Source organism: Phoca vitulina, unplaced genomic scaffold (genome assembly GCF_004348235.1).
Source record: "Phoca vitulina isolate PV1807 unplaced genomic scaffold, GSC_HSeal_1.0 scaffold33, whole genome shotgun sequence".
Lineage (NCBI taxonomy): Eukaryota > Metazoa > Chordata > Mammalia > Carnivora > Phocidae > Phoca > Phoca vitulina.
In genome coordinates, this window is record NW_022589736.1 from 8,123,452 (window position 1) to 8,148,186 (window position 24,735).

Consider the following 24,735-nt stretch of genomic DNA (forward strand, 5'->3'; position numbering starts at 1 on the left):
TCCTAGAATAAGATGGTGGGTGTTTGGACATGTCATCTCAGTTTGGTCACAGGCTGAGCATGGGACCGTGTTAGGGCATCCAGCTTAGGGGAGGTGTCCTCCTTCAAGCTTGTGCCTGTCAGTGGCCTGGTGGCTCTCCTTCCTTCCCCATCTGGCACTCGCGTGCTTAGGAAGATACAGAGCCCCTGTCTAAACCTGACGTCTGCCTAGATCTGTGGTGTGATCACAGTAGCTTTGCCTGCATCCATGTGGCCGGTGCCCAGGAAGCAATGCCACGTAGTTGCCCGGGAGAGCTAGCTTGGCTGTGGCAGCCGGCGAGCACCAGGCAGTGTTGCTGGGCTGGGGGTGGGCAGGTGGCTGGTCTCTTGCTCCCAATGGGCGGCCCCTGGCACTCTTGTCACCAGGATGCTGGAGTCACCTTAGAGTCTCAAGGGCAAGACACCAGCCAAGGAAATACTGCACCTTAAGTGTCCAGACCAGGGTTCTTTGGGTTCCTTTCTTAAAACCCAGTGAAAACCTCTTTCCCTGGTGTTTTTTTCTTACTGAAACACCTCTCCTACTGTTAACCTCACCCCCACTGGTGTTGGGCAGTCCCTTCCTTAGGCCCCCCCCATAGTGCTTCTGCTCTGGGGTTAGTAATGGGGTTCCTGGCTGGGTTTAGGGGCCTCAGGGATCGGGTTGGTATTTGGGGTCAGCCCCTGCCATGCATGACCTCAAAGCAGGATGGAGACATATAACTGGGGGGCTGGGGTCTCTGGCCAACAGGGGGTCTTGGCCTCGCTGGACTGTAAAATGCCCAGGGCTTTGAGGTGAGAATGAAATAGGAATTTTTGCAGAATTCCTGAACGTTCACCGTTGGGCACAGGATTTTGTTCATCAGCGTGCACTGCTTCATCTCTCACACCTTTCTTTGTTCTCCCCCTAGCCTGTGGGCCGAAGCTGACCAACTCCCCCACTGTGATTGTCATGGTGGGCCTCCCAGCCCGGGGCAAGACTTACATCTCAAAGAAGCTGACTCGCTACCTCAACTGGATTGGCGTCCCCACGAAAGGTGAGGCCACGGGCCAGGGCCGGGCTGGTCACGTTGATTGCTGCGGTCTTGCTCGCCGACCCCTGAGACCGGGAGAAATGGCTGCCGGGACCTGCCTTGCAGGGCCACTCTGGGGCTGGCCTGTCCCCCGTGGCTGTGGGGGACCCTTTCTAGCTGTGTCACTCACCGCGCTGTGTACGTACCCTAACTTTGTGTTGGGGTGTTTTCCCACCTGCTGCTGTGTCATCCCCACAGCCCTCCCCTCCTTCAAGAAGCCTTCTCTGGCTGCATAGTCTGTGGGGAGCCGTGCCTCTCGAGTTCCAATAGCACTTCGTTGTGACATCCTTCTGACTGTCATAAAGTGCTCCATACCATCAGTTACCTTTTTATGACTGGTCTTCGCAACGACCCGGGGAAGGTCGTGAGGTCGGCCGAACTCCCGGGGAAGGTCGTGAGGTCGGCCGAACATACCTTTTTATGACTGGTCTTCCCAACGACCCGGGGAAGGTCGTGAGGTCGGCATGTGCTGTCCCCCACGGTGCCCAGCGCCGTGTGTCACACAGTGAGTGCCCCGCCAGCGCCCGGTGCTTCCGCCGGGCGCAGGCTGCTGGGTCAGCAGGAGAACGGCCGGTCTGGACCCCGGGGGGCCCGTGCGCAGAAATCCTTGCTTCTGTTGCCGCGTCACGCGGTCTCCTGAAGCTGGACTGCACCGGGGCGGCGGGAAAGCAGGCCACCATGAGCAGCGTTGGGCCTGGGGATGCTGGGCTGCCTTCCCGGCTCACGGCCCTGCACGGGGGTCCACTTGCTGGTGTCCGTGTCTTAGCGCCATCTCGTTCAGGTTGGCGTGGGTGTGTTGGCGTGGTTTCCTTTTTTCGAGAGAGTTGCGGATGTGTGTGGCTCCTGCCTCCCCGGGGGTCAGCTGAGGGCCCTTGTCTTTGCCTCCGCAGTGTTCAATGTCGGGGAGTACCGCCGGGAGGCCGTGAAGCAGTATAGCTCCTACAGCTTCTTCCGCCCCGACAACGAGGAAGCCATGAAAGTCCGCAAGTAAGGCCCGGGCAGCTGCAGGGGCCTGCACTTCGGTTTGCTTTGCTTCCTGAGGGCAGGTTCTGTAAGAGAAAGAAGTGGGCCTGTGGGAGGAGGTCTGGCCCCGCCTCCGAGTGTATTAGGGTCACAGGTCTCAGCCTCTGTGGGACTCACTCCTTCATCTGCTCCCAGGGGGTCCGGTTCAGCTGACGGTTGACAGAGATCAACAGCCATGTCTCACTGAGAATGAACAAAATCATTTTTGTGGAAAATCTTCTGTTGACATTTGAAAAGGATTTTTTTTTTTTTTAAGGCCAGGGGGGTCATGAAACCCAAGTGCCGTGGTGCCCAGCCCTGACAGCTTTTTAGACTCACCTGGGAGCTTGGGGCGATCCTGAAGCCAGCCCTACCCTACCTAGTGCCGTGGGAATCTCTGGGCAGGACCTGGGCCTCAGTTCTGTAAAAGCTCCCCGTGAGATTTCGGTGTGCAGCCAGCCACGAGCACCGTCTCCCGAGGGTGACTAGCCCCCCGTGTGAGGCCTGTGGGTCCGTGCAGGCCGGGCCTGGCAGTTCAGCGGTGGGCTTGCTGGTCGCTCTGTTCATCGCGAGGACTGGGGGGCTGCTTGGCCGTCCCCCGTGGGCTGGTCTGGTCTGAGGCATGCATTCTCTCTCTGTGTTGCAGGCAGTGCGCTCTGGCCGCCCTGAGAGACGTCAAAAGCTACCTGACAAAGGAAGGGGGCCAAATTGCAGTGAGTCTGGGGCCTTGGCCGGTTCTGCCGTGGCACCGTAGCAGGATGGTGCTCTGGAGAGAGGAGGGTGTAGACGCGGGCCAGAGCAGTGCCGAGAGCCTTTGCAGGGACAGGTGCCCCGGGCCTGAGAGTTCGGGGGGGCCAGGGGCTAGAGCAGCACAGGACCCAGGAAGGTGGTTAACCGGGAGCAGACTCGGAGCACAGCCGGTTGTGTGCTCTGCCCCCCTCCTCTGTGAGGGCCCCAGCCTCCGAGGCAGGCTGGACCCGGGGTGGCTCCGCCATGGTAGCCAGGGTCCCTCCCCCGTACCTTGCTGTTGTTCATTTGCTTTAAGTTCTCTTCCCACCTGCCCGGCTGTCCCTGAGTGCCCAAGGCAGTGGGAGGGGCGGGAGGGGCAGGGCGTGGTCTCTCCTGGAACCACATTTTTGGCTTACACCTAGAGGTGACAACTAGGCTGGCCTACTTGTGGTTTGGTAAATACTGTTCATCTCAAACTTGGGCTCTCTTCACTGCCCTTCTTTCTCCCTATTAGGTTTTCGATGCCACCAATACTACCAGGGAGAGGAGACACATGATCCTTCATTTTGCCAAAGAAAATGATTTCAAGGTGAGCCAGACTTCTTGTCTTGCTCTGGAGTATGCAGGAGCAGGGAAAACAAGCACCTCAGGGATTGGCTGATTCCCGTGTCTGGGGCACCTCTGCTCCATGCCTGGTTCTTTACCTCCCACTGCCCTTGTTTTGTAGCCTACAGATTGGGCCTTACTGGTGGGGGCCCTGAGGGGTTACCGTGACTAGGAAGCAGGGAGGGTGAAGGACTCGGGATTGAGCAAGTGGTTCATTTTATGTGTTTGGGTATTTATAAATGGGGTACTTCCTCCTCAAATGTGGTGATGACATCACAGTGACACCAAAGTCAGCCCTTTGTGTTAATCACATTTGTTGTTTCCTAACTTTTTGCTTTGCTTTCTTCCAGGTGTTTTTCATTGAGTCTGTGTGCGATGACCCTATGGTTGTAGCCTCCAACATCATGGTAAGACCACACAGGACCCCACTCTGGGGTGGCAGTGAGAGAAAAGTGGGGAACCAGATCAGGCCCAGAGCAATAACTAGACACTGAGAGCGAGCTGACTATCCCAGCTTGTTGGTTTTGTCTGAGAGGTGGGATCCAGGAAGGCGGGAAGTGCAGAGTGGTATTTAATTTAGAAGCATGTTCTGTGACCTGGACTGGCTTTATCTGGGGTCCTTGCAGACATTTGGCAGAAGCAGTCTTTGCGGGACATAAGAGATAAAGCAGGGGACTGGGAACAGTTTCTGTGAGTGGCAGTAGCTTGGCAGCCGGGTGGGGACAGGGCTGCTTGGGACAAAGGGCAACTTACCCCTCCAGATGGGAAAGGAGACAGCGCGGGCTGGACTCTTCAGCTGTTAAGGTCCTTAATCAATAAGAATGATCGAGTGTTGATAAAACTCCGTAGGACGCAGCCAGAGTAAAAGGCAGAACCCCCAAGAGTGGGAAGAATGGAGGTAGTAAAACAGTCTTCCTGCCTTTGCATCTGCAACATTCCCTTCTCCTCTCCAGTGCCGAGGGGGAGGTTTACCCTGATCGGTTGAGGATAATTGGCAGCTTAATTTAATTAATTCTTAAATTTTGCCACTCGAGAGCAATATATCATAAATGGAAACAGTTACCATGAAGACTTTATCACAGGTCACCTTCTCAAGTAGATAATTTTTTCTCCAGCTTAAATACATGAGACCAAGATGTGTCTCTAATGAGAAGCAGGTCTGATGCTTGCACAGGGAAGGCTCTGGTTTGCTGTACACAGCGTGTGTCTTTAGAGGGTTGCTGAAGATTCACTGGCTTCTGGTATTGGAACTTTTCTCCAAGGTAGTGGGAATATTTACAGGCATTTCTAAGAAATGAGTTCATATTTCAGGAAGGGCTATTCAAATTGTGGAAGATCAGTCCGGATTAGTTTCAGCGCATCCAAAGGAAGAGGCTCAAACTACGGGGACATAGGACAGAAGTTGCTGTGATCTGAACAGAGGGTTTTGCTGTGTTTCTCCGGTTTGGTTCTCCTAGTCCCACTTGGTAGCGAGGCACAGTGCAGGTGCACGATTAAATTTTCCGCAGCGAGCAGTCCCCACGTGCTCAGCTGGGAGCTCACCACTTATCTCGTGCTCTGTTAACACATCTGGTCATTTGCCCCATTTCAGAAATCCGTGGCTCTGCTTAAGCCCGGAGGCAGCTCTGGAGCTTAGGCCTTCCCACTGCGCTCTTTGTGGCGGCCGTGCTAGGGAGAAAGGGGTTTGGGAACTTAGATCGTTTTTCACTGTGGTAAAATATACGTAAGACCAGATTTGCCGTCTGACCCGTGTAAGTGTTCCAGCCGTGGCATTCAGCACGCTCACATCTCCGATGCAGCGGTCACCCCCCCGATGGGCAGAACATTTTCATCTCCCCAGACTGAGACTCTGCACCGTGAAGCACCTAACTCCCTACTGAACTCGGGTTTTTGAAGAGTGTCGGCCTCTCTCGCAGTACTAGTTGTTGTAGAGGAAAAGAACACCTGCATTAACAAATTCTGAGTTTCCCTCAAATCTGCCCGATTGCTCAGACCTATCACTTATAGGAGATGGCGGGTCCGAGGGTTGTTTCTGCTTCACCTCCTTCCCAGGAGAGCAAACCTTCGAAAGGACAGGGCGTGTGGGCCAGGTGGAGAAGTACTAATTGGGGACCAGTGACAAGCACGTGCTGCCCCATATGGGTGGTGGCAGGAAGAATGGTGCCTGGTGCGTAGGGCAGGGCCTCGCTAGCTTCTCCAGAGCGTGCCTTTGCTAACCAGCCACCTACTGTGCTTATCCAAAACTCGAGCTGAGGGTTGGCGGTCTGGTGGCGACCTGGCTACTGGGTTGATCTGAATCGTGGCCCATTCAGATGTGTTCATTAGAATCCTTGTGGGTTTCCTGTCTCCATCCTTCCAGGGAGCGATCCTCTGTCTCCCATGGGTGCTTTCCCAGTGTAATCATCCGGCTCTGACTCAACCCCTGGTATATTTCTTTTTTTCCTCTTAAATGCCGGGTAGGATCATCATTATTCTGAGCTGCTCTGTACTTTCCCTGTTTGCAAGCCCCAAATCCTGCTTCGTCTAAGCAGAAAGCCTTCACAGCGTGATTCATCAGCTGCCTCTTTGTGGTGTTACAGGAAGTTAAAATCTCCAGCCCGGATTACAAAGATTGCAACTCAGCAGAAGCTATGGACGACTTCATGAAGAGAATCAGTTGCTATGAAGCCAGCTATCAGCCCCTCGACCCCGACAAATGTGACAGGTAATTCCTAAGAGATGACCGTTTTGAGTCCCCCACTTTAGTGTTTTCTTCCTGTCCCCACAAAGCACTTGCTCCTGGATACTTTCATCAGTTCTCTTTTAAAACATCTTTTGAAAACATCCTTGGGCGCCTGGGTGGCTCAGTTGGTTAAGCGACTGCCTTCGGCTCAGGTCATGATCCCAGGGTCCTGGGATCGAGTCCCACGTCGGGCTCCCTGCTCAGCAGGGAGCCTGCTTCTCCCTCTCCCTCTACCCCTCCCCCTGCTCATTCTCTTTCTCTTTCAAATAAATAAATAAAATATTTTAAAAAATAATAAAAAAATTCTCGATTGCGTATTCAGTGTCAATGTTTCAGGTGCTCACTATGTTGAGGTGTGGAAGGTGCACATCGAGCCCCATCTTCCTCTTGTCCCTTTGCTGTGTCCTTTGTTTTCTGTTCTGTTCTCTTGCTTTGCTGTCCCCCTCTTCTGGGAAGCATCGGCCTCTTGACCATGCCCTGCACACTTATTCTCTGTCTCTGAGACAGCAGACTCCCATCCGCGCCCTCACAGAGCTCACAGCCAGACGTGGTGGTTTTGTTGGGGCTGAGTCTCTGTGACGGGCCTGGGGCCCCGGGGTTCACACGCGGGCCGGCTGGGCTGGGCTGTGCGGTCTGGGGACTGTGGGTCAGCTGCTTGCCTTCCTGTGCAGGGACCTATCCCTGATCAAGGTGATCGACGTGGGCCGGCGGTTCTTGGTGAACAGAGTTCAGGACCACATTCAGAGCCGCATCGTGTACTACCTGATGAACATCCACGTGCAGCCCCGCACCATCTACCTGTGTCGGCATGGCGAGAGCGAGCACAACCTCCAGGGGAAGATCGGAGGGGACTCGGGTCTGTCCAGCAGGGGCAGGAAGGTAGGGGGGAGCAGGGGACAGGGCGGGCTGCTAAGGGATGGGGTGTGTCCCTGGGTGTGTAGTGCACGTGTGGCAGGGGGGTCCCTGGGTCTTCGGGGAGGATGTGCCTGCAGGGGCTGCTCCTCAGTGGCTCCCGGGCTCCTCCTCACTGATCCGATGACAGCAGAGCAATGTCCCTGCCGTGGAGTGGGACGAGTCCTGCACTGCTTCTCGGGGGGTGGGGGAGCAGGAGCTTGAGTCCAGCGTGTGTCCCTCTTGTCCCGTGCCCTCTCAGTTTGCAAACGCCCTGAGCAAATTTGTGGAGGAGCAGAACCTGAAGGACCTCAAGGTGTGGACAAGCCAGCTGAAAAGTACCATCCAGACCGCAGAAGCCCTTCATCTTCCCTACGAGCAGTGGAAGGCGCTCAACGAGATCGATGCTGTGAGTGCCGGGACCCGACCTCGGCCGTGGGAGGTGGGGCGCGGGCGCGAGAGGGCAAAGAGGAGGTCTCTTCCCACTGAATCTGCCCGAGATGAGGGCCCTTGCAGACGTGCACGTGCTGTGTTGAGCGACGCGCGGTGACATCTGGGTGTCCCACCAGGGTGTTTGCGAGGAGATGACGTACGAGGAGATCAAGGACACCTACCCCGAGGAGTATGCTCTGCGGGAGCAGGACAAGTACTACTACCGCTACCCCACCGGGGAGGTACGTGCGCTGGCAGGGCCCTGCGCCTGCTCTCTGTGTGTGACAGCCGGGCCCAGTCGGCCCCCTTCCTGGCGATGGGGCGCAGTAGTCGAGGGGCAGAAGGGCTCTGCATCCAACCTCCCGCGTACCCCTTCCGATGCTTGTTCCTGGTGCTCTCAGCTCCCATCCAGTCTTCCTAAACCGATCCTTGTAAACAGCTCCAGGCAGTACAGTTGTATTTCCCCGTGAGCAGCCGCCAGATGCGTTTCTCTGAAGAGTACGTGGTGATGTGGGAGGCAACGTCAGTCGGGGCGATCATTCGCTTGGCACGAGGGACCCCCCCCCGCCGGCTGCAGGCGAGGTGGCAGCATGTGTCATCTCAGGTCATGTGTACTCACTGAGTCGCGGCCATGTGTGGCCTTGTCTGGCCGAGCGAGCAGGGGACGGAGCCTCTGGAATGCGGGGTGCTCTGGGGGTCTGCTGCAGGCCACCGGGGACACTAGTGGGTCCTTGCTGTCTGCAGGCTCTCGGTCTTTGTCCTGCTCCATTCCCTCCACTCCATTCCTGCCCTCCTGTCGTGCTCAGGGCGCTGACCTCCTCTGTGGCCCTGGCCCCCGTTCTTGGAACCTGATTAGTAAGAGAAAGTGGGGGAACCACAGAGGGAGAGGCGTGAGTGGGAGCCGTGGTGGTCCTTTTTATTTTTATTTATTTATTTTTCTTAAAGATTCTATTTATTTATTTGAGAGAGAGAGAATGAGAGACAGAGAGCATGAGAGGGAGGAGGGTCAGAGGGAGAAGCAGACTCCTTGCCGAGCAGGGAGCCTGATGCGGGACTCGATCCTGGGACTCCAGGATCATGACCTGAGCTGAAGGCAGTCGCTTAACCAACTGAGCCACCCAGGCGCCCTGTGGTGGTCCTTTTTTTTTTTTTTTTTTTTAAAGATTTTTTTTATTTTTTTTAGAGAGAGGGAATGAGAGACAGAGAGCATGAGAGGGAGGAGGGTCAGAGGGAGAAGCAGACTCCCTGCCGAGCAGGGAGCCCGATGCAGGACTCGATCCCGGGACTCCAGGATCATGACCTGAGCCGAAGGCAGTCGCTTAACCAACTGAGCCACCCAGGCGCCCCTGTGGTGGTCCTTTTTAAAAGCCACCCATCAGCCCCTTCTTTTTCAGTTTCTTTTTATTGAGAGGAAATTCACACAATATAAACTTCCCCATTTTAAAGTAGACGATTCAGTTGTGGTTAGTGCACTCACAATACTGTGCAACCGTTACCACTAATTCTAGAACGTTCTATCACTCCCAAAAGAACTGGCAGCCTGTGACCCCCACCCCCAGGTCCTGGCAACCACGGATCTACTCTGTGTGTCTGTGGGCATGTCTCTTCTGCATAGTTCATAGAAATGGGGTCGTATAACACGTGGCCTTTTGTGTCTGGCGTCTTTCACTTAGTGTAACGTGTTCAAGGGTCCTCCACGTCGTAAGCGTGTGTCGGGACGTCATTCCCTCCCCCATGTGGAGGATCAGGGAACAGCCGTGAGAGAGGATGGTTTACGTTCCTCTCGGAGGACTGCTTTTCCACATCCTCACCCACAGGGGGACAATCTCCCTTTTCTAGGAAGCCAGTGGAGGTGGGTCCCCTGGCGCCCAGAAGGGATGCGCCACGGAAACACCACCGGCTGTAGATCAATTCTCAGTTGATTCTGTGTCCCCTGGTTTCTGACCACAGGAAGGCGTGGCCCCCACCCTTCCCTGCGTGCACCTCTATTCCAACGCAGCATCCCTGTCTGTCTGTCTTGCAGTCCTACCAGGACCTGGTCCAGCGCCTGGAGCCGGTGATCATGGAGCTGGAGCGCCAGGAGAACGTGCTGGTCATCTGCCATCAGGCCGTCCTGCGTTGCCTCTTGGCCTACTTCCTGGATAAGAGTGCAGGTGCCGCCGTCCTCCCAAGCCTCCTCGGGATGGTGGGGGCGATTAGGAGCCAGTCGGGCTCCCCAAGAGGGAGGAGGGAGACTGGCCTTGGAGTGTGGGGCTGCTGCAGACCAAGGCCTTCCCCACCCAGGCCACACGGGTCATCTGTTGTGCTGCTGGGTGTTGGGGCAGGCCTCCTGGCCCAGGGCTTCCTGGCCAGCCCTCGGGAAGGCCTTCAGAGCACGGTTGATGCACAGTCTGGTGGGCTTAAGGGCTTCGTGAAACAGCTTCCTGAAAGTCCTCAGCTACTCACATCTCAGGGGCTTTGGGCGGGGGGCCGGGGCAGCGCTTCAGCCCACCTCTAAAGAACAAAGCACCCAGAAAATTCATGAGACTTAAGAGACTTAAAATTTAAGCCTGTGTCTACCCAAGCTTCACCCGAATCCCCATGCACCTAAACTGGGGAATGACTTTTGAACTCTAACGCACGGCGTGAGGGCGGGTTTGGGGTTGGTTTTGATCGTGTTCTTTTGGCTAGGGGTTTCTCCTAGGGCCGCCTGCCTTGAGCAGGAGGGGCCTGTGTGTGGGGTGGGGGGCATGGAGACACGCTCGGCCAGGACCGCGAGGGCGCCGACGCCGTGGCCGAAGCTCTCCCTGGGGACCTGCAAGTGTCCGTCCTCAAGGCTCGTGTCTCATCGTGAGGCCCTTTCTCTTCTTTTCAGAGGAGATGCCTTATCTGAAATGCCCCCTTCACACCGTCCTCAAACTGACACCTGTTGCTTACGGTGAGTGTGGTGACGCAGCCCCTGCCACGCCCTGCTTCCCTGGGACAGTGGCTCCTGGTGGCTCTCGAGTGGACGTGGCCTGTCCCCTTGAACTGGAAGCCAACCTCTGTCCCCACCCTCACGCAGGCTGCCGTGTAGAGTCCATCTACCTGCATGTGGAGTCTGTGAGCACGCACCGGGAGAGGTCAGAGGTGAGTGCACTCCGGCTTCCCCCTCCATCCTCCATCCTGGGAGGGACTCTGGAGTGACAGGGCCAGAGGGTGCGAGCCCTGGGGAGGCCCCCACGTCACATTACCTGTAACCGCGCACCTGCGTCCTTCAGCACCGGGTTCTCGCTGAGGGAGTTTGTTGGAAATCGGCCGGTCTTTGTGACTCTCTCCCCTGCCTTTCCTTTTCATTTGTGTGTTCCTGCCCTGTCTCTGTATGTGGCTTCTTGGCTTTTTCTTACTTTCCATATTTCCCCCCCCCGCCCCCCATTTCGATGTAACCCAGGAAATGGGTATTAAAGCGGAAGACACATTCCGCTCTTGCAAGCATAACCGTAGCACAGCCAATGTCTTCCTTTGGGGTGACTGAGACGCCTTTCACGTTTAGAGTGACTGGTGCAAACGGGATTAGCAAATGCGCTCAGTTGTCTGCGGACGCTTAGGTGCAGAATTAGCAAGAAGACGAAAGTTGTGGCAAGGGGGTGGTGGGACTGGAGAGGCGGTGTGGTTTGCGAAGTAGGGACTCCAGGGACCACTCGGTGAGTGGAAGGTTTCTTCAGGAGACCCCAGGCCTGGTGGCATCTGATTTCCCCTGGGGAGGCCTCACCCTTGGGGGGGCAGCCAGGTCGGAGCCCCCACGGGCACAGCAGTCCGCTGCCCGGGCGTGGTTGGGAAGGAACGTTGGACTTACTTTCTACCGACTATCTGTCAAACCACAGCGCTTCGCCAGTTGACCCTTTTCTCTTCCACGGAGTGTGATGTTCCCGTCCGTGCAGGACACCTACCTCCCTGTTCCCAAGGAGCTTGGCCACAAGATTTTGGCATGAAAGTCCCAGCTTCCACCAGCCGTTGCCTGGCTGGTTGACCAAAGGGAAAGGAGGATGGACAGCCAGGCTTGGCCCTGTGGCGGCCCCCGCTTCTGAACGTGGGTGGTGGGGTGAGGAGCGGCCTCCCAGCCCGACTCCGCCAGCGAGGCTGGGCCTCCACTGGGCTCCGATGGTCCCTGAGCACCTCACTGTGTGGAACTGGGGCAGCGTCTTGAGGGAGACTGACCTCTGCTCAGGCTCCTGGGCTGCAGGCTGCAGAGTCCCGGGGCCTTGGGACAGAAGTCCTCGCTCCTGTTGCGTTGTCACTCGATTGGAAGGCTAGTGTTTGGCCCTGGCTTGCCGTTTCTGCCCACCTCCGATTTTCTGCCTCTTTGCTCTTCTGGCGGGGGTTGAAGCTTGCATTTCTTGTCCTAAGCCGGAGTGTAGTAATGGAGAGCAGGAACCATCCCGTATCTGCTGTGCGCACCCTGGCTCGCGGTCAGTGGGGGGAGACCAGCCCCGGCTCCTTCCCTCTCCCCCTCCTTGCTGTCCCCTCCGTGGTGACCTGAGCCTCACACTCAGGCCTCCGTTCCCCTTTCTCGGCTCTCTCAGAGGCTGGCAACAAGGTTCTTTCCTCCGATCTCATTATCTGCTGTCCCTGAATGACTGTCCACAGAGCTGGTCTTGCTGTCCGTCCCTCACCTGCTTTGTGAACATTGCGTTTGTCCGAGTGGGCGTCTTGGAATGTTTCAGGAAAGGGGCTCAGCACATCCTCCCTCGTTCTTGCCAACTGGGAGTCACAGGACAGAATTGCAACCCCGTGGTCCCAGGGTCAGTCACCGTGGTCAGTCTCGAATCTGTAAAATCCAGAAGCAGAGAAATGTGTTTTGTTTGGTTTTGGGGTTTTTTTGTTTTTTTTTGTTTTGTTTGTTTGGGGTTTTTTTTTTTTTTTTGGCTTATTTACCTCCCCACTCCTTGTAACTGTCGCCTTCTCTCTTTTGTCTTTGTCTCGCTTAGGATGCAAAGAAGGGACCTAACCCGCTCATGAGACGCAATAGTGTCACCCCACTAGCCAGCCCCGAGCCCACCAAAAAGCCTCGCATCAACAGCTTTGAGGAGCATGTGGCTTCTACCTCCGCTGCCCTGCCCAACTGCCTGCCCCCGGAGGTGCCCACGCAGCTGCCCGGACAAGTGCGTTGACCCTTTTCCTTTCTCACAGTCAGTGTGGGGCGGGAGGAGAGCCCCCCTGGGGGCAGCGGTGGCCTCAGACCCAGGCCTGCGTGTGCGGGTGGGGGAGGGAGAGAACATGGGGATTCCCCCCCCACCGAGGTTCGTGGCACCCTGGGGTCCTTCCTTGCTGACCACGGCTGCGCGCGTGCACGCCTCCTTTCTGAGCAGCTGTTCTTCCCAGGGCAAAACGGGGCAGAACAGGAGAAATGGCCAAGTGTCTGGGTCCCACTCACATTCCCGAATACTTTTTTTCTCAAACAAAATTGAAGACAAAGGCCTAGTTCAGAAGTCTCCCTTCGGCTCTGGGTCGTTGGCCACGTGTGGCCCGAGGACATCTTTTCTGTCCCAGGCCGATGGCCGAGGATCTTCCTTCCATGCTTCCTTGCGCGGTCCTCGTTGTAGAAAAGCATGTTCTCCAGAGCCGGGATAGAGCCTGGGCAGCCAGCCTCGCAGGACGGGCTGGGAAGAGCGACTTTCTCACACAACACGGATGCCACATAACCCCACGTAGTAAAGACGCTAAAAAGCAAAAACCCAGCTAGATTTCACTAGTTTAATTTGCTGTGAAGATGAAAAGCTGATGGATGTTGGCTCTTGGGCATTAAGACTTATTTTCAGAAGAGCATCTTTTTCTCAGTGGCAGCCAGGACTCTGCCAATACGGGAGACCTAGAAATTCCCAGGCACAGATTTGGGGGCCACCTCGAGATTGCCCCCCACCTCCACCCACCACATCTGGGCTCTTCACAAATAAGTCACAGGCTGAATCTCAAATCAGATTTGAGAGCTCAGTGCCGAGGCCCCCGAACTCTTGCTGCATTTCCCCTGAAGCTCATTTAAATCTCGTGGTGTCTGGACTTGGCGTTTGGGGCAGAGTGCCGGGCAGCCTCAGGCAGGCCACCGAACCACAGCCTCAGTTTTCCCGTCTGTGGAAAGGGGAAATAGCACCTACTGCAAAAGGCGGGTCAGACGAGGTCGTTCGCGCTGAGCGTCTTACACGGTGGTGGCCGCCCCGGCACCAGCTGTAAGATGTTACCGTGTCCTTTTTTTTTTTTTTTTTTTTTTTAAAGATTTTATTTATTTATTTGAGAGAGAGAGAGAGAGCGAGAGAGAGCACATGACAGGGGGGAGGGTCAGAGGGAGAAGCAGACTCCCTGCTGAGCAGGGAGCCCGATGCGGGACTCGATCCGGGGACTCCAGGATCATGACCTGAGCCGAAGGCAGTCGCTTAACCAACTGAGCCACCCAGGCGCCCGATGTTACCGTGTCCTTTTATGAAAACCGAGAACTGAAGTGGTTTGTGGGTGACATTCAGTTTAGGCGTAAATTGTGGGGTCACGGTTGGAAGTGGAGGTTGCTGCCACAGATACTTGGGGGGACTGGCCTGGGTCGGGGTTGGGTGGCATGCTGGTCACGGAGGACGCGCGGCTGGGGCGCCCCCGACTCTGACAGGACAGTCCTTGGAGGCTGCCAGGCCGGATCCTCAGGAAGTCTGGAAGCCATTGGGTGGGGCCAGGCTGGTCCCAGCAGACGATGTCCTGGTTTCAAATGACTCGGGGCCTGTACCCTGTCCCTCTACTGACTTCTCTCTCTCTCTCTCCACTTTTTCTCTCTGCAGCCTTTGCTAGGGAAAGCCTGTTTGTAAGTATTTTTCTCTGAATAATTTTGCTCCTCGCACCTCTTTCTCCTTGCTTGCCAGTTTGGCCTCTCGCCTGGTAAAATGTGGAGGACGATGACAGTTTTGGTCATACCTGACAGAGAAAGATGGCCTTGGGGGAGGGGGAAGGGGATTCATGAATTTTTAGAAAAAGATGCAAGAAGCAGTGTGGCCCCGCTGTCTCCTGTGCGTCCTGCTGCCCCGCTTGCCACAGCTGCCTTCCTGCACGTCCCTCGGGGTCCTCATTACTGTTAGTACTTGCAGTGGGCCTGGCTTGACATAAACCTACCTTTTTCCCTCGAATCCCATTTTGGCGCCAGGCTAGGTCTTAATGCCCGATGCATCATCTTTTAAGTTCTGTGCCTCCTCTAGGAGAGGCCTTTCATGTTGAAAGGAAAAGTAACCCAGGGCCTCATCTGCAAAACAGAGGACAGGCTCTGCGGGGTGGGGGGTGGGGGGGGCGTGGTGGGCGTGCAACCCTGCAGGCTCTCCCTTCTGTGGAGCAGAGACCCACTCCCCTGGGGCCTCCAGGACCCTGGCTCTCTGGGGAGGTCTGTTTGGGAACCATTGCTGTGGATCTGGTTGTCCCGTACCAGCATCTGTTTAGCCTTAATGGTCACAACCCGCATTGGGTGCAGCGCTCGAATCAGACCCATTGGTTTCCCCTGTCCTTCAGCCGGAGTTCTGCAGGAAGTCTCTGGTTAAGTGTCAGCCAGAACAGAGCAGCTGCTAGATAATTCAGTGTGTCCACTGCTCCGGCGGCCCCCGCCACGGAAGGAGCCGAGGCCTTCCATCTTGGAGTTCCATTAACAGCTGCCGTGATACACCCCCTGCCCCAACCCTTCCGGTCACTACCTGCCCATCCTCCCTTTTGCTGATTGGGTGACCTTGACTAATTGATGCAGAAATGGAATTGGCTTGAGGAGTCCAGCCTGTGAGCTTGAAAGTGTGGCTTGTTCTTGGAAAGTGGTCGTTTAGCATCATGCTGGGATTAGGGGGCCCCACCTGCAGCGAAATCTATTTTGCGATGCTTTACAGCTTGCGGAGAATGGGCTTGCTTGCATATATTCCGTGTCTTTCGGCCTTAATAACTCCAGGAGGTCTGTAGGGCAGTTCTGTCCTTTTTTACCAGATGAATGAGGGTAAGGACCTTGCCTCCGGCCGTCCAGCTAGTCAGTAGCAGAACTGGGACTTGAGTGGGTCTGTCTCCCTCTCCTGAAGGCTGCCTGCCTTCTCTCTGCTGGCTTCTGGGAACGGTCAAGGCACTGTTCACCTACCGCTGACCGGGGCACCCGACGTTTGAGGCCCGTGGGGCACTGCCCAGAGCTGCTTGGATGTCCTTTCTAGCTCTTGCAGCCTCTCCCATGCACCTGCTCTCTGCAGCTAGCGTGTGTTTACTTACTGGTGGGCCTGTCCATGAAACTCAGTCTTAAAGACAATCTGTCCCTGTCTGGTACCTCCTTGAAGCCAGGCGTTGTAACCGAGTGCTTCTAGAGCAAGAGTTCTCCTGGTGTGAAAACTAGCCTTTGGATTTGGAGGCTTCTACTTTTGCATCTGTGCACATCCTGTTCCTTTTGAGCCATGGCCTGATGTTGCCAGGAAAGACACCTTCCTGCTGGGAGGGTGCCCCTCGGGCACATCCTCCCCACCTTCTAAGGTTGAACTTGCCTGTCTCCGTGGCTCATAGTGCCTTTGGCTAGAATCCCTCCGGTTCAGCAAAAGTGTATCCTCTGGACCCGTCACACTGCACCAGCGTCCAGCCCCACCTGGGAGTGTGAGGCCACGTCTGAGATCGCAGATACCCACTTTTACTACGCAAGTCAAACTGAGCCCGGTTTGGATCTTGGTTTTTATTACCCTCCATCTTTGGACTTCTGGACAATTCTAGCATTCTGCTTCCTCGTCTGTAACATGGAGACAGGAACAGTACAAGGTGTTTTGATCATGAGAATATAGATGTGGAGCTTAGCAGAACGTCCAGCACATAGTCCGTGCCCGGCGGACACTAGCCGTTATCACGGGACAGACGGTGCCCTGTGCTTTGCCGGGATGCCCAAGGTGCTCGGGTTTGCGCTCCCTCTGCATTTGGATGCCCCCCTGTTCCTTCTGCACGGGCCAGTGGGGTTTCTTCTCATGAGCAGCAGGAGCACCAGGAGACTGGGGAGTGGGGAGAACCCCTGGGGGCTTATGGGTTGTGGCCTGAGGACACCAGCGAGATTGTGAGATCGTGGTTTCCTGGTTAAACAGGCCCGCCTGCCGGGTCGGATGTCGCGTGCTGCCGTCCTCCCCTGTGGGCGGCGCTAGTGCTCTGGGCAGCAGACCATCGGGCATCCTTGATTTTTAAATTTCAAATGCACACAAAAAAGAAGATACTACTAAAGATGTTTTGTTCTGTTCTTCTTTTCCAACATGTTCTTCCCTTCCCCCCACTATGCTTGAAAGACGAACTGTTTGTCACATTTTCTCAAAGTTTTCTCCTTACTAACCTTGGAAAGGTAAATGGCTCGGTGCATGCCCCTCTCTGTCCCCTCCACCTCTCCCTGAGGCATGGCATCTCAGCCTGTCCGGGCATCTCGGTCTGTGTGGAGACTGGCCATTGTCAAGTCTGTGACTCATACACCCCGTGCCGGAGAACACGTGTTTTTTTAAGAGCAGCACCATTGTCTCGAGGTCCTCTCTCTCTTGTTTCCTCGTTTCCCTCCATATGGCCTGAGCCAGGGCACCATGTGTGAGTGATGTGACGTGGCCCATGCCTGCACTCCCCAGTGTCATTGTTGCATTCGTCATCATCCGTGGGCGTGCGAGGTCAGAGGGCCGGGTGGAGCCAGCAGCTGCAGTGGGGCCGGGCGGCGCCTCAAGCTCCCTAAGTGGCGCGCTGCAAGGCTGCGAGGTCCTCCCGGGGAGACCCCCACCCACAGACACCACCTCACGTACCTGTGACCTGAGGCGGCGGTGGCCTGGGCTGAGCGGGGGCTGCGGGTCCTGCGCGTCTCTTCTGTCCAGGCGTCCCGACCGTGGGCCCTTGGTTCTGCACGGGAGCGGAGGGGGCCGCCAGGATCCCTGCACCCCTGTGTGCCCGCTTCCGCTCCCCTCTTCCCCCGCCCCCTTCACATGGCCTGGGCAGAGACAGGAGGGGAAAGAGCACTTGGACCAACTGTTTCCTTTCTTGGCGGGGCGGGTGGAGGTGAGGCGAGGAGCGTGCCGTGTGCCCTGGCAGCTGCCGTCTGGCCCCAGCTGACTGAGAAACAGGTTTTTAAGGGGGTTTTGATCCTGGTCAGCGTCGTAGGTAGGGGTGGGACTTCCAGCGAGGACTGCTTTTGTTAGAACAGGAAGAGAGCTTTAGTGACACGCGTCCTTCCCTGCCTGGCGTCCTTGCCTGGCTCCTCCCCGGTGCCATCCGTCCGGCCAGTGGCACCCATGTTCTGGGTGCCCGGCCCGTTCCTAGAATCTGGGGTCCAAGGGCCGGACGCGCGGTCTACTTGAGCAAGTTGGGAGGAGAGTCCTTATGCTTCGTTGGAGGGCCCCTGGCCCATCTCCTGCCCGGCTTTGGGCGGCTGGAGTCCTCTGGGGGCGGGTGGGCCAGTCTCCAGGCTCTAAAGGGCCGAGGGCTGGAGGGCTCCTTAAGTGCGGGCGCTCGGTGTTGCCCGGAGCTCCGACCCACGAGAGCTGCCTGTTCTCCCACGCCTCCTAGAAGCAGGTGCCAGGCCTCTGCCCCGAGGGCCCTCGCCCAGCCTTGCCCAGGCCCTTCTGTGGGGTGACGCTGGGCTTAACTTCCACCACGGCCCTGGAGCCCACCTGGGCCTTCTTCCACCCATTTGACGCTCTTCTGGGGTCGTGCTCTTTGTCTGAGGGAGGGACGTGGTCTCCATCGCATGGCTTTAGTCTTTCTGGCTTTAGGAAGCCTCGTGGACAGGAAATAATAATTCCCTTTCCTTGCCCCTCTCTTCTCCTGGAAACAGAACATGAAAGGCACCCAGAGCAGCATCGACTCCAGGACACACTGAGGCCGGACCCGGCGGTTCCATTCCAGTTCCATTCCTGCAGCTTAGTTAGTGCTTTTCCCATCTACCCAAGGCCAGCGATCCCCAGGACTTCTTCCGGAACGGGGTGGGTGGGATCGAAGAGGGGCCTGCTGGTCAGAGAGAACCGGGCCGCCGACCGCGGCAGGGCGGCCGAGACCCCAGGAGGCCTCTCCCGGGGGCGTGCGTGGGGTCCGTGCCCTCTCCCTGGCCTCACTGACCCTCCGCACGGCTCAGGATGATGAGCCGTCAAAGAGGAGCTGGGAGAAGGCCCCGAGGAGGGGATGTTGGCCTCCACGCTGTTTTGTTTTGTTTAGTTTCTATGATCCTGACCTGGTATGTTCCCAGCTTGGGGAGATGACACTCGGTCCCAGAATCCTAAAGTTAAAGGGGGTCCTAGATCTCAGTTGCTGAAGAGGAAGGGATGGTGGCAACCTTGGTGAAAACTTTTACAAGGCTCTTCTGTGCCTCGTGGCTCAGACGTTGCCTCGTGGAGGAAGGATTCAGGCCTGCACGGGGCTGGGGCCGGAGGTGCAGGGAGAAGGCTCTGAGCCAGACGCGCCTGTCTGATCGGCAGCCACCTGCCACGGGGCCACACACCTTCCTTCCTGGGTCTGCGTTCTGCCTCTGGAGATGCTCAAGGACAGTCTGGCTGTGTCGGCAAAAGGAAATATTGTTCCAGAAGAGCCCCAGGGCCTCCCCCATCCCCCTCCCCCCCGAGCTGCTTGCTCTTGCACTTTTTTAACTGGCAGAAGGCGGGATGGGAAAGTTGCACCTTCTCTTCAGGAACCTCGATGTTTGGGGTTCGTGCCCTTGGAGGCTGGAGCTCGGAAAGCATGTGGGGAAGGGGGCATGCCCATGAGATGAGGAGCTCAGAGGGACCCCAGTCAACCAGCGGGCAGCAAGTTGTTCGGATCCTTGCAAGACTGACCCGGGAGATGGAGCAGAGATGATCACGGCTCTGGCCTCCTTCCTTCAGGATGTTCATCGTCTCCCTGTGCTTCCCACGTGGGGACGGTGGCCCAGCCGAGACGTCCCCTGCGGCCGTGTCCTCCAAGAGGCTGTCTGTGGTCTCCTGACGGGACTGAGCTCAATCCTGCATATTTTTGTGGAGCATCTGCTATACACCCAGCACGGTGCTGGGTTGCTTTATTCCGAAGAAGAGAATGTCCTCGCTTGCCTTTGGCTCCTGTGGCATTTTTGGGGGTGGATCAGACCAGGGCTTGTGGGACATGTGGTTCTGAATACCTGTAGTTTCTGCCTACTGGTTTCTCCTTGCTGCCTCCATGGACTGGGGATGAGCAGGTGTCCTGAGGCCCAGAAAAAATGATTTGGAGACTCCGTGGTAGAATTTGCCCAAATGACCCTTTGAAGAATCTCTAAAAGCTGGTGCCAAAGGTCACTTCCCTTGCTTGCCCTCTGCTTTCGAGTCTGACAGTCTCGCCCCTCTAAGCTGACGAGACATGTACCGGGAGTGGGGTTGGGGTGTGGGGGTGGGGGACTCGGACATCCAGAGTGGGGACTGGACAACGCGTGTTTTTCTGGTTGGGGTTCAGTGGGACATTGGGACATGCTTCCGATACCATACAATCAAGTTCGTGGGTTTCACACCGAAACATTCAGGTCCTCCCCCATCCTTCCCCAGTTGGGCACTTTGCCCGAAACGATGTCTGTGTATCTGTGTTCCTGTGTGACCGAAGATGGGTTATTTTCCCTTTCCTGCTGTCTTGAGTCTCGTCAGACGGCAAGTGTGTGTGCACAAGCGTGTGCTTGTGGGTTGGTCGTATTTTTAGACAGAGGGGCCTGCAGCTCTGCTCTTGAGAACAGCTTTCTTAAGTCCCCCTTTCTGGCCTCCTTGTCATGCTGGCTGTCAGAGCCGACTCTGAGTTTTGACCCTTCCTACCGATCCACCTGGGGCTGTGTGTGGGTACCCTCCCCCGGCCGCCAACTGCTGAGGTCAGTACCTACGGAAGTGAACATCCTGAACACTTGTTTGTGAGGGCCCAGATGGGGCGAGAGGACATAAACACGGAAGAGGAGAGAGACCCCAGAGAGGTCAGAATGCTTCCCGACTGAAAGCCGGGATCTGACTCGAGGCGCTGGACGAAGCGTGTGTTTGAGCTGTGGTCATAGGGCTACTGATACTCTATCACCTCTCCCCCCTTACCCCCCCAAAAATATCTGGGACCAATTTTGTTAACTCGGCATAGTTGTTTTTGGGTGGGCTTACCCCCTGTCCTTACTCTGTCCTGAGACCACGGGCGAAGCTCGTCATTCGCGGGGAGAAGAGAAACAACCACACCAATGATGTTTTCGTTTGTAATACTTGAAATTTATTTTTTTATTATTTTGATAGCAGATGTGCTATTTATTTATTTAATATGTATAAGGGAGCCTGAAAATAGAATGCTGTATAGATCGGGTTTAGTTGTTCGTTGGTTGGTTTGGGGGCCTTTTACGTGTGACTTACGACTTTCTCTGTGTTCTGTATATTGTCAGAATTAATGACCTGGGATGAGGGTGTGCCAGCTTTTCAAACGGGATGCTTTTCAGAAATTTGTATATTTTGCAGTCGCCAGAACAATAAAATACCTGGTTGAAATACACTGATGAAGTGCACCTCTGATCCTTTTCTGGGGGGGGGGGGGGGGGGGGGCTCGTGGGCAGAGGAAAGCGTTTAGTTGACCCTTGTGGTCAGTGTACCAAGTGTCTACCACTGGGCTCTTGACTGACCTACCACCCATCCTCGTCCTTTGAACGGGACGCGTGGGTACGGATTGCCAACGTCGATCTGTACAATACGGACGTCCCTTCCCCGCGCACAGACCGGCCCATGTGTGCGCCCTTGATCCGGAGCCCCTTCAGCAGAAGCGTGCTCACACAAGCATGGCCGCACGTGATGGCCCCGGGCAGAGTCACAGGAAGGCCTTTGGTGTTAGGTTCTGGGGTCCTTTCACGTCCCTGCCCTTCCCCCCACCCCATTGTCGCCCCTGTCATTTCTACAGGGAAAAAAAACTCAGTCGAACTTCTCAGGCCACTCCGCCATGCCTGAAGCGAGGTGTTTGACTTGAGTACCTTCGTCTCTATAGATGAGACCCTCTAATGCAGGCAGGGCTGGGGGCTGAATGAGAAGACCCGTGGCCCCCGCTGTTACACGCCGGAAACAGACCTTGCTCCCAAGTTAGTCTTTCTGCCTCGCTGACGCTTTCTCCATCTTAGCTGCCAAGAGACCAGGAGTCAGCAGTTTGGCACCTCCATTTTGAAATGACTTCCGAGGTTCTCTGCAACCGGCATGGTGGACAGAGCATTTTGGTCAAGGGCCTCGCCTGGCACTCGGAGCACAAACACCCACCGAGGGCTGGGCCTGACCCACACATCAGGCCAGCCTCTCAACTTCAGAGCCCACGGTGGAGCGCTCGTGACGTGTTGGGTGCGGGGCTCAGGGGAGCGGCCTTCACAGATGTGGATCTCTGCCCCTAGATTGGGGCCGATCTCTCAGGTCATCTACCAAGGAAATTAGAAGGGGGTCCTGGAAGAGGTATGCAAACTTCAAAGCCCTGGGCCTACCAGGTGGTGGGAATCTGCAAGTATCATGACCTTCTGGGCAAGCTCTGAGATGCATGTGTGACCTTGGGTCAGGGCTATAATGACAGAATAAATATTGACGAAAGGGTGACCAGGTAGGCAAGTGGGGGGAGAAGAGGGGCAGAAAGCTGCAGGAAGGTGAATGCCAGAAGGAAATTGATGCATTACTGAGGTCCTAAATACGAGCCAGACACGCTGTGGCTCTTTGTACCTTGAAAACCACAGTAGGAATTCCCCTGTAGCAGATAAAGTCATTATGCCAAATACTAACTGCTGCAGTGCTGAAGATTTAGTTAACCGTGTTCAGTGATCCTTAGGGGTCCCCCAAGAGGTCAGCCTGTTACTGTCATGCCCGTTTTAGGGATGCGGAATTCGAGACTCAGTGAAGGTAACTTAGCCCTTATCTTGGCAGGTAAATTTTAGTGATTCTAATCCAGGTATCTGGGACTCTAAAGTTTGCGGCTTTAACCATTATAGAATGTCCCCTCCACGTCTCCTCGGTCTTTCCCCAGTAATGTGAGTTAGTAGCGTTAAGCTGCTTGCCTGTCGGCTGGGAGGCATGGGCTAATACCTCCCAGCTGGTGGTCAGGTGGTCAGGTGGTCAGGGTCTTTAGAGAAGTAATCAGCAGCCTATCAGGAGAAGATGGGAGCCCTGGCCCAGTTTGTGGAAATCCCCAGGTAGTCTCCAAAATCTATCTGCAGGAGTTCCTCCCAAGAATTTTACTGGCACCTCCAAGAAGCAGCAGATGCACTGTGCCATAGAGGGTGGGAGGCCAGGGAGGGGTGGGGAGTGGGCAAATGGGAACTTAGGAGGGGTTTACCTCTGAGTAAACAGAGCTGGTGGCCTCACTCTTGGCAGGGCTGGGCGGTACCTGCATTCCTGACACTAGACGCTCCCCACCCGCGGTCCGGACCTGCTGGTGGGAGCAGCCAGCCAGCCTGACTCTCGTCGCACTTTGCCCTTGGCTCATTTAACATTTTTCTCACCAGCAGTGTTGGGAATATTTAATTGGGGATTATTTAATAAGCAGAACTGGGAAAAATAGTCCACTATTTGAGAAGAAGAAGCTAATTAGATCATAGCATTGCACCATCCATTTGACCTAAGTGTTAAAAAATACCAAACTGTAAAAAAAAAAAAAAAAAAAAATACCAAACTGTTAAAAAGGAGAAGAAAATATTGGGTGGACAAAAATCAAGCTTATAAGCAGTAAAAGAAACCACAAAGGAAATACTGATTCCACTATGTAAATATTTTAACTTCAAAGTCATTAACAACCATTGTGAGGAAAAGGAAAGCAACATGCTGAGAAATTTTACAATAAATCTGACCCCCCCCAAATTATCCTAAAATACAAATTGGAAACATATCCAGAGTGATAAGGAAAACACAAGAGACTCTTCTAGATTCCTAAAGGCTTTTATTTCATCTCTACCATAAACCTCTACAATCTTTTAGACTAAAGACAGGGCAACTGAAGTCTGGTGGAGTTAAGTTCTGAAGGTTGTTTTATAAACTTCTACTTGAGCTCACATTTTTCCACACAGCATGAGTGGGCTTAGATCGGGATTTTCTCAGCCCGTGAGCAGGTCTTTACGGTCAATGCATTGATGGTTTGGGTAATCTTTTCAAGGCACTGGTTTCAACCTATAGGTTCTGACATACTTCTAAGACCATACTAAAAGAGGACCCCCATGAAGACAACAGAAGCATCTCAAAACGTGGTACTTCTGCCACTTAGGACTAAAGAGGATTGCTTGCACACTCCTGGAGAGAAGTCTTTGGAGATATTCAATAGCTCGTGTGCCAATGGCAGAAGCCTTATGTCTTTTGTGCGCAGGGATCGTTAGCCAAATAAGATTCAATGCACAGGGGAAAGTGCAGATTGGGGTGGGCTGGGTGGGGCGACTATAAGAAAGAAACCTAATGGTGGTGGGGAGGAGGGTGGGCTCAGCGGAGAGGTGTTCCCCATATACAACATGCTTCATGACGTTGCATTGTCAATGAATCCTCGATGCTGGGGTTGGATGGGGGTTACAGGTAAGCTGTCTCTTTTCAGTTCCTGGAGGCCTAAACTAAGCTGCAGGCATCAGAGTGACTCTACCTCCAACATGTTGGATTAACTGAACAAAAGATGCCTCACCTGGATATTCTGGCAACTACATTTGGTGAGTAAAGAGGCAGAGAGGATATTTAAGGCCTGGGTGGGACTCAGTTCATTTCCAAGTCCTGACTGTGTGGTAGAGTGGGGGGCTGGGGCGAGGGGAGGCAGGCAGCCTGGTGCGATGAATTGACCAAGCAACCCCAGGCTTTGGAGACAGACGGTCTTGTGTTTATCTCTGTCCCACCACATTCCAGATGTGTGGTCTTGGACAAGTTACTTCATGTTTTTAACTTGTTTGGCATTCATAAAGTGGAGAAGTTCATACATTTTTTATTATAAGATTCACCATTGATTTGTTAACTTCTCATGCAAAGTAGAACAAACCATATGCACATCCAATGCAAGACAAAATTCAATTTTTGGATGTGTTAAATGTAGACAAAATTTCTCCTTAGAAGTGAAGAAATACCATAATTACTTTTCAGTCTTTTCATGAGGACCAAATCATATAAATGAAGAGAACTTGACAGTTCCTGGCAGGAGTGAGCACCAAAGTGGTAGATATTAATTTAGTAATGTGCACTGGGTGCTTTAAATGCAAAGTAGTTATTGTTATTCCCACTTTACAGTTGTGGAACTGAGGCCAGGAGAACGTAAGGATCCTGCTTGGGTTTGCTCAGCCACAACTGGGGGTAAGCCCTAGGTTTGTCAGATTGCCAAATCATGTAGCCTAAGAACCACA

The 24,735-nt window shown here is 54.9% G+C and overlaps 1 protein-coding gene across 5 annotated transcripts in view; it reads left to right on the top strand.

Annotated features, from left to right (window-relative positions):
• Positions 1 to 20,909, top strand: part of PFKFB3 (6-phosphofructo-2-kinase/fructose-2,6-biphosphatase 3) — a 78,370-nt gene extending 57,461 nt beyond the window's left edge. For 2 of the 5 annotated variants that reach the window (XM_032425541.1, XM_032425537.1), the window contains exons 2-17: positions 926 to 1,051; positions 1,978 to 2,074; positions 2,736 to 2,802; positions 3,333 to 3,407; positions 3,775 to 3,831; positions 6,004 to 6,128; positions 6,818 to 7,025; positions 7,300 to 7,446; positions 7,607 to 7,711; positions 9,493 to 9,622; positions 10,324 to 10,386; positions 10,513 to 10,577; positions 12,416 to 12,589; positions 14,246 to 14,268; positions 16,727 to 16,779; positions 18,244 to 18,326. In XM_032425541.1, the coding sequence (XP_032281432.1) occupies positions 926 to 1,051; positions 1,978 to 2,074; positions 2,736 to 2,802; positions 3,333 to 3,407; positions 3,775 to 3,831; positions 6,004 to 6,128; positions 6,818 to 7,025; positions 7,300 to 7,446; positions 7,607 to 7,711; positions 9,493 to 9,622; positions 10,324 to 10,386; positions 10,513 to 10,577; positions 12,416 to 12,589; positions 14,246 to 14,268; positions 16,727 to 16,769 (1,505 nt within the window). In that variant the 3' untranslated portion in view covers positions 16,770 to 16,779; positions 18,244 to 18,326. Of the gene's footprint in view, positions 1 to 925; positions 1,052 to 1,977; positions 2,075 to 2,735; positions 2,803 to 3,332; positions 3,408 to 3,774; positions 3,832 to 6,003; positions 6,129 to 6,817; positions 7,026 to 7,299; positions 7,447 to 7,606; positions 7,712 to 9,492; positions 9,623 to 10,323; positions 10,387 to 10,512; positions 10,578 to 12,415; positions 12,590 to 14,245; positions 14,269 to 15,751; positions 16,780 to 18,243 lie in introns of all 5 variants that reach the window. The other 3 variants (XM_032425539.1, XM_032425540.1, XM_032425538.1) reach the window with 3 other exon arrangements.
• The last annotated feature ends 3,826 nt before the right edge of the window (positions 20,910 to 24,735 follow it).